This window comes from Ursus maritimus, unplaced genomic scaffold, assembly GCF_017311325.1.
Source record: "Ursus maritimus isolate PB19 unplaced genomic scaffold, ASM1731132v1 scaffold_13, whole genome shotgun sequence".
In the NCBI taxonomy this organism is placed as follows: domain Eukaryota; kingdom Metazoa; phylum Chordata; class Mammalia; order Carnivora; family Ursidae; genus Ursus; species Ursus maritimus.
In genome coordinates, this window is record NW_024423675.1 from 28,186,525 (window position 1) to 28,199,014 (window position 12,490).

The 12,490-nt window shown below is 41.1% G+C and overlaps 1 protein-coding gene across 3 annotated transcripts in view; it reads right to left on the reverse strand.

The window, feature by feature from the left end:
• Positions 1-296: 296 nt before the first annotated feature.
• MCM9 (minichromosome maintenance 9 homologous recombination repair factor) overlaps positions 297-12,490 on the reverse strand; it is a 99,364-nt gene continuing 87,170 nt past the window's right edge. For 2 of the 3 annotated variants that reach the window (XM_008691167.2, XM_008691168.2), the window contains exons 9-13: positions 10,759-10,961; positions 9,940-10,143; positions 8,828-8,910; positions 8,211-8,356; positions 297-3,875 (exon numbers count right to left, since the gene is read on the reverse strand). In XM_008691167.2, coding sequence (XP_008689389.1) covers positions 2,417-3,875; positions 8,211-8,356; positions 8,828-8,910; positions 9,940-10,143; positions 10,759-10,961 — 2,095 coding nt within the window. In that variant the 3' untranslated portion in view covers positions 297-2,416. Of the gene's footprint in view, positions 3,876-8,210; positions 8,357-8,827; positions 8,911-9,831; positions 10,144-10,758; positions 10,962-12,490 lie in introns of those variants that run through there. The other variant, XM_040627703.1, reaches the window with a different exon arrangement.

The window sequence follows — 12,490 nt, forward strand, 5'->3', positions numbered from 1 at the left end:
GCATCAAATACAAGCACAGCAAGGTAGTCATAACAAAATGTAGACTGTGATGCAAGTTTAAATTGTTTAGTAAGTAGGGGAGTGTTCATATTGAGTATTTTATTTTTTAAAAGATTCTATTTATTTGAGAGAGAGAGAGCGCACAAGTTGGGGGGAGGGGCAGAGGGAGAGGGAGAAGCAGACTCCCCATTGAGCAGGGAGCCTGATGCAATGCGGGGCTCAGGCTCGATCCCAGGACTCCAGGATCATGACCCAAGCCAAAGGCAGCCGCTTAACAGACTGAGTCACCCAGATGCCCCCATACTGAGTATTTTATTCCTTCTAATAATTTTGTCTGTTTACAATATTTATATATATAGTTATTTCCAACCACGTAAGCATCAAAGAAAAAATATATGGAACTAGGAATTTGGTCAAATGATCCTGGTAGAAGAAGGTACTAAAATAAAAAACAGGGTGGATTTATTAGCGTAAACAATAGGATGTAAGGTGAGCAAAAATAATAACCAGGTAGCAGCAGGTGGCACAGGGTGTCATATACAATAATTAAGGAAGAGAGACAATTCAACACCATATTTTAAAACATGAATTTAAATGTCCTGAAGAGATACGTTAACTACACAAACTAAATCCTTCATCACCAAGAAATGAAAGCTCTGGAATCAAGATTCCCAATAAGGAATATCGCCATTTTAAATAATGAAGACAGAACAGATCAAAATACCCGAATGACAAGCCAACAGGTTAGGTACTACCAGCCATCCAAAGATTAGTGCATCATAACTGCACAAGATACCAAGTCTCAAAGACAAACATTTATAAGAAGACGAATTAAAAGCTTACCACAAAAACACCCCCACAAAAAAAACAGCTTGGCATGGTGACTCACGATTGAATTACCTCGGTCTACTATACAATCAGGCCAGACTATGTCTAGACCAAGATTCACCTGGTCAATAACCCAGATCCTCTCTTTCTCCCTCATTTCTGGCAGACCACTGAAACTCAGGGAAAGTACTAATACTGAGACTTTAGGAATAAATCACATTAAGAATCATATTATACTGGGAAGTTATTAAGTATGGAAATAACAAGAAATTACCTAAACCATGGTCCTAATGTTTTAGAATAGGTTGAAGTGAATGTGCAATAAAACATTTATAATCACTGTTTAAGGTGTTATTTCATAAGACTCATCCATACTAAATTTGTACTCACAGTTTAAAATTTTTCAGAAAATTTAATTAGTCAATTTTGCATTCAACGTTTAAATGCTCAAGAAAATTTAGGGTTCCTTAATTTTTTTTTGGTATGAATTTAATGAAGGAATCCTTAAATGAAGTACATATAATTTTGGGTATTCTTCACATCTAAAAGTGCCTCAGACAATGAAAGCCTCTATTAATTATTACTTTAAAAATTCATAATTCAGAAGAGAAAGTCTATAATTATGGAATCCTAACAGCCCCTGCTAGAATCCAAAGGAAGAAGTGATTTCAAAAGGACTTAAGAAAGACAAAGCTTAAGTTGTCTATTTCTACCAAACAGTCATCATTTGCTTGGTTTTGAAGGACAAATGAATCATAACTTAGTAGGAATCACATTTCCATATTAACCACTTGGGTAGATGCCATGATATACGATTGAGATTACTGCACATTCTCCTTCTAACTACAGGATTTAAGTTGTGTTGAAGGTACGTCCCCCAACGATACAAAGAATCTGAAACACAAAATGTTAGCTCAAGAAAACAGGGAAAACTCAAAAGGTCAATATTTGAGAAAGCTACAGTTAGACCAGCTGCGAGATCTTGAGGAATACCATGCAATTGTAAGGATGCCTCTCAAAGAAGGAAAAGCGTTAGTCACATCTGATCTGACACATGAGAACAAACACAGAAATAATATTAGAAAAATCACATGATTTTGGCAAATCATAATAAATATTCACCACACTTTGCACATCTTAGGTGAAGGAAAAAAAGTAGGAAAAAAACCAGAAAGGAGTTAATCTAACTTGCTAGCTTTATGAGGGCTACCTTTCTGGCATCTGTTTCTGGGTGAAGGGGAGAAGCAATCTCAGGAAGACCCAACCCCTAATAAAAAAAAGAGAGAGAGAGAGAACAAAACCAACAAAAAACCAAACCCAAACAAACAGAAACATCTTTGGGAATACAAGTATTCCATTTGCAAAATTAATTGCACAATGTCAATTAATTCAAGTGCTGGTATCACACTGCCCGGCATTGATTATACACCTTTGCAAGTCACCAAGATAAAACCTGTCAGGGGAGCTGGTATTCAGCATGGTACTCGATATGGCCAATAGTTCTGTACATGTATAAACACATGTCGATATCCCGAAGGTGCTGTGTGGGGTGGGGGAGGCTGAAATTTGACCAGAAAGCTTTTCATGATTATGGCTTCTTTCTCATTTCTTCATCCCAATCAAAATCCAATGCTTCATCATCTAGTTCTGATAAAGTAAAGAGAGATTTTTTGGAAAGAAGCAATCTCTCAGTGGACCCCTCCAGCTGAAAAGTTTTCCTTTTCCTGCCAAGCACTGTAGCTGCGGCCCCGGGAGGAGGGCTGGGGCCTCTCTCCCCCTGGTTCTTACTTTCAGGGGGAGGAGGGGATCCTGATTTGGATTCAGAGGAGGAAGTAAAGGAGAAGTTTGCCAATCTGGCTAATGTGCAAGCATGAACCTTGCTGCTTTTGTTACTACATGAGACCTCTTCCTTTCTTTGACAAGTAAGAAGAGAATGCCCAGTCTGTTTCCCAAGCTCAAATTCAGGCCAGGTAACTCTTCCTTCAGGGCCATGTTCACTTTTCTCTCTTGATCTGTCTTCCTCCGGTGCCTTCTGGGGCACCTCCTTTGCCTGACCCTGTGGCTGATTTGAGTTTCTGCTTCCTGAGGGGGAGGCCAACTTTTGTGGACCCTTCCCAGGCAGAGCTGCTTTTCTTCTCGCTCTCTGGAGAGTTCTAGGACTTGGAACTGCTACTCTGGTTGTGCCAGGAGACACAGGACTGTGGTCTTCAGGGGAGTGGGTCAGTTTTGACTTCTGTTTGAAAGTAAATTTTGCCAGTTTGGCCAGTGGGGGACCTGGACTCTCCACACTTCCAAGTTCAGGCTCTTCCACCTGAGTAAGGGGTTTCTGTCTCTTTCTCTTGGGAGTCTGCAATGTTCCTTCGGGGCCACGGACAGGACTGGACCGAGGATGAGAAGGGCCTGGCTGTAAAGGCACCTCAGCGGGGTTTCTGCACAACTCCTGGGCGCTGGCCTTGCGCAGCTGCTGCAGCTTCCTGGAGACGCGGTGAGTCAGCACCGAGTCTGGTTCGGCGGCAGACACCGCCGTCTCCGAAACGACTGCTGCCTTTTTTGCCTCTTTACCTTCAACACGGTCTGGCCTCCACGGAGCTTCTGTCTCTCCTGGTGCTGGAAGCTGTCCAGTTTCCAGTTTGCTCCTTTGGCCTGGCTCCCTCTTTTCTTTACCCTGAGATTTGTTCCTGAAGGTTTGCAAAGCCATTTCTCCCCCAGCTGTTTTGGGAGATACAGGCACAGCGTTTTTAGGTTCAAGCTGATGAGTTGCTATGGAGTCAAACCAGTCCAAACTGTCATCTTTGCTATTTTTGTGCTCAGCGGAATGTTTTCTATTTGTTGATCCGTTAGGCCCCTGATGGGATGGGGGATCAGGAAGTGGGCTTCCCTCAGGACTGCCTCCAGGAGAGGACGTCAGCATGCTAGAGTTCACTTCCTGCTGTGCCGACCAGATTCTGGACTTTGATGTTTCTCCTGGATCATTGTTTGAGGGTCCTGGGTTAGTCTCGGCCTCCACTGCCTGTGTCTGGGATTGGCGCACACTCTGATTCTGTAACCTGTAGCAGAGAAATAAGGAAAACGAAGAGAAGAGAATTTGCTTTAACGTTTCCATTTCTTTAGCCTCCGAGATGCCATCTAAAGGGCTTGAGTCCAACATAACTCCAAGTTAATACCAAATATAGTCTCTTAGAGCAGCAGGAGGAAATCATCCTTTCTCATCAGTATAGAATTTAAGTGCTCTGATAATCATTTTAAAACTTAGTGAAACCAAGGAAATGAAGTAGCAGGCTTGTCTACTTTTAAGCTCTCCCTACAAGTCCATTTAAGTTACTTAAGACTGTTGGAAGGTCAGTGTAAAATGCTCATTCTTATCTCTCTTGTTAAATGTTCCCCTCCAAGACAGGCTTATCGCTACTTGCAGTGGCCAGTTGCGGATCAAGTGGTTGTTTCACAGCCGGTTTACAGATCAGAAACAAAGTGGAAGAGCAGAAATTATGATCCCCTCACATCTCTTCACCTGAGTACTGGTGTTAGTGCACCTAAAAGTCACCTTCCTTGGGAGTAGAGACCGTGATTCCTCTGCGCTGTGGCTCACACTGCCCCTGGGGCATCACGCTCACGGCACACCGCCCCCAGGCAACTGGGACATCTTTCCTGCAAGGCTCAGCCCATTTTCTGACATGTGCTCTGGGCAGCTACTCTCCATCAGGCTGACACCGAGGTGAACCTACTGACCTCCCGGAATGAAGGATCTGATCGTGATAATCATTTTTTTAAAAATTTTATTTATTTATTTGACAGAGACAGCCAGCGAGAGAGGGAACACAAGCAGGGGGAGTGGGAGAGGAAGAAGCAGGCTCCCAGCGGAAGAGCCTGATGTGGGGCTCGATCCCAGAATGCTGGGATCACGCCCTGAGCCAAAGGCAGACGCTTAACGACTTCGCCACCCAGGCACCCCTGTGATAATCATTTTTAATCTTGGGGATATTAGAAACTGAAATAACGCCAGAGGACCAATTTGTAACAGAGATGGTAGTTTCTCAAAAGGAGGTCCTTCAGAAAGCCCTTCCTAACAACCCAGAAATAGCTTCTCAGTATAAGGGGCAACATGACCCAGCTTTCATGTGTTAAATTTGAAAAGGAATTAAACAAAAAAGCAGATGAGTAAATTATTCTAAGAATCATGTATAATCATAGAAAAAGGCGTAGAAGAAAAGATATTAAATTTAAATGAATTTTAAATTTAAATATATTTAAATACATTAAAATGTTAATGGTAGGCCTCTCTGGGAAATAAGATTATACGTGATTTTTGCTTTCTTAATTTATTACTGTTACTTTCCAAAATACTCTATAAAGAAAAGTATTACCTCTTATGATCAGGAAAAAAACCCACAAAAATTATTGTAAAAATACTGGGTTATATTCACTCACCCATAGATTAGGACACATCAATAGAGCAAAATCCATATTCATTGTAGTCATAACCAAATAAACAAAAAAAGAAATAGCTTTCAAAATTACTACTATCTAATATACATCAAATTGAGGTCAGGGATATTCATAATTGTTAAAGCTCCATAAAAATGTTCTAAAAGATAGGGAATTTTAAAGGGCTGTAGAATAATTTAGCCCTACCATTTTAGTCTAATTGTGACTTTGGGAATTAAATTCTTTCCGACATAAAATGTCTGCAGTTTTACTACACCTTCCTAAAACACAGCTTTTGGGCATTCTGTTTTCAGGTGAATACAATGGCCACCATTTGAGGCTGGCTGTCACTAGTAAGCATTTTCCAGAAGAAAAGTGTGATCAAAATACAAATAGTTGTTTTACTCACGTAGGACCCCTCTAAGGGTTAGAGAACTCTTTCCTAAGGGGATAAACCCATATTCTACTTGGGCTTGTCTCCCATGGTAAGACTGGCTTTAGATGTGACTTGGAGGTCATTCACTTTCATTGCGGGGCACCTGGTTTTACAGCTTTGAGGATCAACACCCAGAACATGGCCCTGCATATCAAAGACGTCTATACCAGAAGAAAAGAATATGTGAAGGTAGAATCCTTTTTTTTAGATCATTACCTATTCTTCTTCTTTCCCTCCAGGAGGGTCATTTTGAATTTGGTAAGTCCAACTGCTATTTTTCTATCACATAACACTGATTCTGAGCTTCATACTCCTTTCCTTCCTGAATCCAGCAATGACAGCTTCTGGTCCACATGACCAGTTTCTGGTCAGTCAAAATGAGCAGCCTCTCCAAAAGCCAAGCCAGGCCCAGGGCAGGCCTGAAAAGGATCCGCTACATCAAACCATAAAAGAACCAAAGGAATAGCTTTCATCTCAACACCAGGCTCTGGATCACTAAAAAGCCAGACCAAAAGAAAAGGGGGTTGATTTTATACAAAGGGCAAGATTACTGCAGGCTGGCACCTGGTATTAGCAACACAAAGCTAGTCCCCACACTCCCCCAGGAAGGTTGTGCTGGCATTTCAGGAGTTTAAGAGACAATGCTACTGGATGAAGACAGTGAGTGAAAGGAGAAAAGCCAAGAAGAAAGTTCTCAGGGTTTTACTTATTCAGTCAACAGTCCCACTGCAGTCCCCAAATTCTCCTTCAGCAGCTGCCCTGCTTCCACATGTCTCCGCTCACCAGCCCCCAGCTTTGAGGTCGATGCCACCAGCCAGACTCAGGGCGGTTCTGAGCCGCTTGCACTGATCACGAAGATACTCAAATGGACACCCCTGCCGTTGCTCACTCGTGTTTCACAGGTACACACTCGGAAGTCTAGCTTTTTAGAAGCTCACGTATGCAGGGAGCATGCAAACATTAAAGAGGGGGCAAAAATTCTTTAGGTAATGCACGTGACGCGTTCCTTCCCATGTGTCCACATTTTAACAAATCATTAGAAAGTGGCGTTTTGCAACATTGCTTTTGTCATTCTTGAGTTGTTACCCTATGGGATGAGAAACAGATTTTCCTCTTTAATAAAATACATCGTTCTCACTGGGGATTTTTTTTTTTAGTCTGTTAAATATGTAAAATTTTAAAAGTCATGACTTTGGGCATGGAGGGAAGGAAAATCATGATGCTGAAGGGAGGGTCAGATCTGTTGCTAATGAACCAAGAGGGCCTTTCCCAGGTGAAAGTCAGTACTAGTTATCTCGACTTCCCTAACTTTCCGCACATGCTAGCTTCGGCTGGCCTAAAAGCAGTCTGGGCCTCAGTCTTCTGTGATTTTCTTTCACCAGGGTTATATAAAGATAGAATATTCGTTACGCTTGGAAGAAAGCTTTAAAAACATTAAGAATAAAATTAAAATATTAATAAATACTAAGATTCTTTATGTAAACTCCCTTGCACATGTCCTTTCCTGGCAAGGAAAAATGATAAAGCCAAATTATTAAAATATTTTGTGTCTGGGTCTGGCCTGGGGTAGATCACTTTCCTGGAGTCCAATTTCTTCTTTCTTAACAGCATTCCCAGACATTTCTCTGAATAGCACTGCTCTACTTCTATTGAGCCAAAGAAAAGAAGAGGAAGAAGTAGTGGCAGTAAACAGAATGAAGCCTATTTACCAAGATTTCTTGATTCCATGGAAACTGTGTGTCTTGAGTGTAAACTATGAGTCGCCAACCTTGGTGCTTCTCATGTAATTGGGGCCCAGGGGTATAAACTCAGTAAATTAATATACAGTTTGCTATATATAGGAAAGGACCAGCCGTTGTTCTCTATAAGGCTCACCAAACCAGCAAACCAAGGAAATGTAGCTATGGAAGGTGGTCTCCAAAGATGGCAGCCATCAATTCCCCCATTCTTGTATGTCTATGTCACTCCTCCCATCAAGAGGTGGTGTGTCTATGTCCCTCTACCTTGCATGGGGCCTGATCTTGTAACTTGCTCAGACCTATAAAATGTGGCAGAAATGATGTTGTACCAGTTCTAGCCCAGCTCGTAAGAGGCGTGTTGTTCTGTTAGAGCCTTAAGCTATTGAGAGCCCAGCCAGCCCCCGGCCATTTAAGCCATCCCAGCTAAGGCACCATACGTGTGAGGCAAGCTATTCTGGAAGTTCCAGTCCCACCTGGAACTCCCAGCTAAATGTAGGAGTGATCCCAGCCAACACAATGTGGAGTGGAGATAAGCGTTCCCACTGAGCCCTCCTGAATTTCTGACTCTCAGAAAAGTGAGCACTACAACGGTGGTGGTGGTGTTTTTTGTTTGTATTTTAAGCCACTGAGCTTTTCGGTAGTTGACTATACAGCAACAGATAACGGAGCCAATCCCCTACAGATATTACAGACAGATTTTTCCACTTAATTTCCACTTCCTTCGTTTCACTAAATGTCAAACAAGGATTTTCCATTATAAGCCTTTCTTGGATTTCTTTTCTCACCTTTCAAGTCTACTTAGCTCTTCCCTCAAGAGGTTGTGCAGCTCCAGCTTTTCCAGAATAAGCTCACACTGCCTCCGGTACTGCTGCAGAGGGTTTTCAGGAAAGGAAGTGTGGAGTGCATTCACACCTCCTAGCAGGGCACCTCCCTGCAGGGGCGAAGAAAATGGAAAATATTGGGGGGAGTCACCAGGTCAACCTGCAATGAGGAAGCACCTACTAGAGACCACTGCTCCCAAATCAGCTTTCTCCACCCCCATCTTGGGTATCAGAGTCACCTGGGGGCCTTTTACGAATTTCAGCAGTTCTCTCCCCCAATTCCTGGTAGCAAGCATTGCTCCAAGAAGCACACTGCCGCTAGTGAGACCATGAGCATCCACCAGATATGCGGAGGAAAAAAAAGAGTTGAGACCCACTACCGTACACCAGTGGGCAAAAGCAATGCTACTGATGCAAAGGATATTTCCATGACATTTTTTTCCCCTTCTTTTAAATGGTTTCCTTTGGATCTATATCTAGAAAATGATCATTTTTATAACTCATGATATGCTATAAACTGTCTTTTATTTTTTTACATGCTTATAATTAGGGTTCAAATATTAGGTGCAAAATACCCTCACCTGCATTGAGGATTCCATGACTGACACCGCTGTAACAGCATCTTCCAGAGTCACAGTGTCACGAAACATCAGGCGAGCATGAGCTAAGAAAATTATGAAGACAGAAATTCTTAATGAGTACTTGAGGTGATTTTTGTAATACTTTAACTCCCCTGAAAAATTATATTTAATGAATGAGCTACTAATAACAAATTCATTTTACTAAAACAAGCACAAAAGTCTCATTTCAACTAGCTTTAAAGTTGTTTCTCTAATAATGGGGCTAATCTTGCATAGCCCATGATGATTCTGGGTATTTATATGAAAAAGTACTCTGGGTTCCACAAAGAAAGGTGTTATAGAAGCATATATCTAATACTCAACAACTTTTAATCCTCATTCTCTTGTTCCTTATAGAAATTTACAATATCAAACTCATTTCTCATCTCTGGCACTTCTCTTTATCTGTGGGCTTTTCAAAACTACCAAACTCACCAGCCTGCATTTGGGGTACTTCTTGTCTTAATATTAGCTATAAATCCTTGACAAAGTGAAGTGCATTGGTTTTACAGAATTTTTTATTAAGCAGATATTCTGTCATCATATGATACATTCAGTTCAAGTGGAACTTTTTTTTAGAGTTATTTTAACAAGAGCTAAGTGTAAAAGTCACTATTAGGAAAAAAGTCTTGAGATGCATGTTACTTGTATGTATACATGTAAGTCTCATGCCTTTGGGATGGGCTAGTTTCCTGTGTCAGTGGTGGGGTGCAAATGGTAATTAGTGAGGAAAAAAACAGAGATGCTATATAGGAAACAACTCTAAGCAAGAAAGTGTTCCACCCCAAATGCTAACAGACTGCCATTGAGAAACAAACATTAGTAAATAAGACTTTCTAAATGAATGATGTCACCAAGATTCCTCTTTCTTAATGATGCTACATTCTACTCCATACCCATAATCTGTCCCCAGAAGAAGAGGCTTCATGGCTCAGAGCCTTTACTTTTTAAGTGACTATGAGCACCTTAGAGTAGAGAGTCTTCCTTTTCATCTTTGAATTCATGGTGCCAAGCTCCATGCCTTGCACAGATTGGGCACCCAACAGAAGTATTATTTGTTGAATGAAATAAACCTTCTGCTAATCGGATCAAGCTTTCCAACAGGCGGATGGTGGTCCGGGCAGCGTTCCGGGAATCACTCTGCCTCTGCATCTGGTAGTACCGGAGAAGGACTTGATTACCCACGTCAGACAGCGTGGGCTGTAGATTCCTAATCAGGCAGAAGTAGGTTTTCATCTTTTCCATGCTCCAGAGCTTCTCTGATTTGCTTGGATAACCTGTATATATCAGGTGCTAGGTCAGTAATTTCTAAGAACAGGCAAACATCTCGCTTCAAGGGTTTTGATAAAGTTCTTACACTCATTTTAACAAAGATAACCTTCAGGTTTGTGGCCACTGAAGCCTAGATCTGACTCTGCACAGCATATAGCTCAAGAATAAGTAGCCATAGGATCTAAGCTCGACAAAGGTAAACTTCCTACAGGGGCTAAAATTATTCATAATAATTCTGGTCTGTCCTACAGTAAGTGACATAGTATTTGACTAAATCTAATTTAAAGAGCAGCTTACATTTAGAGATTTCTGTTTCATAATTCAGTCCAGTTTTCTTTGCATCCAGCGCAAGAGGTGAGTGGTAATTACATATCATAAGGTTGCCCCCTTTCATCACAAAGAACATATTTACTGACTGTAATATCATCCATAGGCCCTTTTTCTTCTGCTCATTATTCTGGGCGGACTAACCGGCTCCTCTGACTGCCTTCTGTGCAAGCATCTCTCTAATGCCAATTAGGTAGGGTACCTTGGGTATTTACTTCAGTTTCTTCAAAAAGGATTTCATTTGGTCACGTCTACTTTTTCTTGGTCAACTTGAATGATTTATCTCCACGTACCTTTGTTTTCTAAGATAAAGGAGGAAATTATACGATCCCAGTCTTCATTCTTGGTATCAAGCAAAACCAGGATCAGATCAAATCGACTTAACAGGGGGCTGCCGAGGGCGATGTTCACAGACACGGACTCGTGGGGGTCATACTGGCCTTTGGGGTTAGTGGCTGCCAGGATGGTGGTCCTTGTGTTCAGCTTGCACACGAGGCTATTAAAAGAGATGGTATAATTCACTGACAGTTGAGATTCAAATAAAAAGCAAAATTAAACTTGTTAATAAAAAGGGGCTGCTCTTGTACCTTGAAAATCTAGAGAGACTTGTGTGAAAGAGGATGTGGAATGATACGAGGACATATCACAAACATCAAACTCGAAAGAAGGACATTTACAGTAGTCTATCCTGAAGGGAAGTTATTATTGAATTAATACTTCTTATGCCCCTACTATGAGAGACCCCTCTGCTGGGTGCTAAGAAGTATACAAAATTAACTCAACATGGATACTGCTCTTAAGGAGCTTGTAATCTATGAGCTATAATGGTAAGAGAGGGAAGACTATGGTAAGTTCTAGAAGGAACTTTACTTCCAGGGGAAGTAAAGATGATGTATATTCATATATGTGGATGGAAGAGATGATTAGAGAAACATTACCAAGTAGATTTTGAACTGGACTCTTCGTAACATCTGGACTTTTTTTAAGTGGAGGGAGATAAGTGTGTGCATATACACATATCTATATGTATACACACACATAGATGGATGGATAGATAGATAGATGTATATGTGTATGTATATGCACACACACCTACATACAAATATACACACCTACATGCACACACATATTTGTGAGAGTGAAGGTGAGGGATAGGGGTGACTTAGGAGAACGGTAAGTGGTTGAAGCAAAAACTTCCTGTGTGCTCACTTCTTTTGTTTTTTCTAAAAGTGAAAGAAACAAGAGTCAGAAAGAGAAAGAGAGAGAGAGGGAAGGAGGGAGGGAGGGAAACAAAGGGAGGAAAAGAGGGGGAGGGGGAAAAGGAAATTGGGAAAAATAAGGACTGATTAGCATCATGTCTTCTGTTTGTTTTGAATATAGCTGACACACAATGTTATATTAGTTTCAGGTGCATAACTTGAGTGATTTGACAAGTTTATACATTATTCTATGTTTACCACAAGTATAGCTATTACCTGTCCCATTACACAGCTACTACAGTATCATTGACTGTATTCCTTATGCTTTACTTTTTATTTCCATCACTTACTCATTCAAAACTGAACTCATTCCCTCTCCCTTTCACCTATTTTCCCCAAACTCCCATCCCCCCTTCCCTTTGGCAACCATCAGTTTGTTCTTTGTATTTATAGTTCTGATTCTGCTTCATTTTTTTTAGATTTCATTTATGAGTGGAATCATATGGTATTTGTCTTTCTCAGCCTGACTTATTTTACTCAGCATAATATCCTCTAGGTCCATCCATGTTGTCTCAAATAGCATGATCTCATCCCTTTTTATGGTTGTGTAATATTCCTCCCCCACCCCGTGTGTGTGTGTGGGGGGGGGGGAGAGAGAGAGAGAGAAAGAGAGAGAGAAAGAGAGAGTTTGTGTGTATACACATCACATTTTCCTTACCCATTTGTCTAATGATGGACACTTAGGTTGCTTCCATGTCTTGGCTATTGTAAATAATGCTTCAATAAACATAAAAGTGCATATATCTTTTTGAGTTAGTGTTTTTGT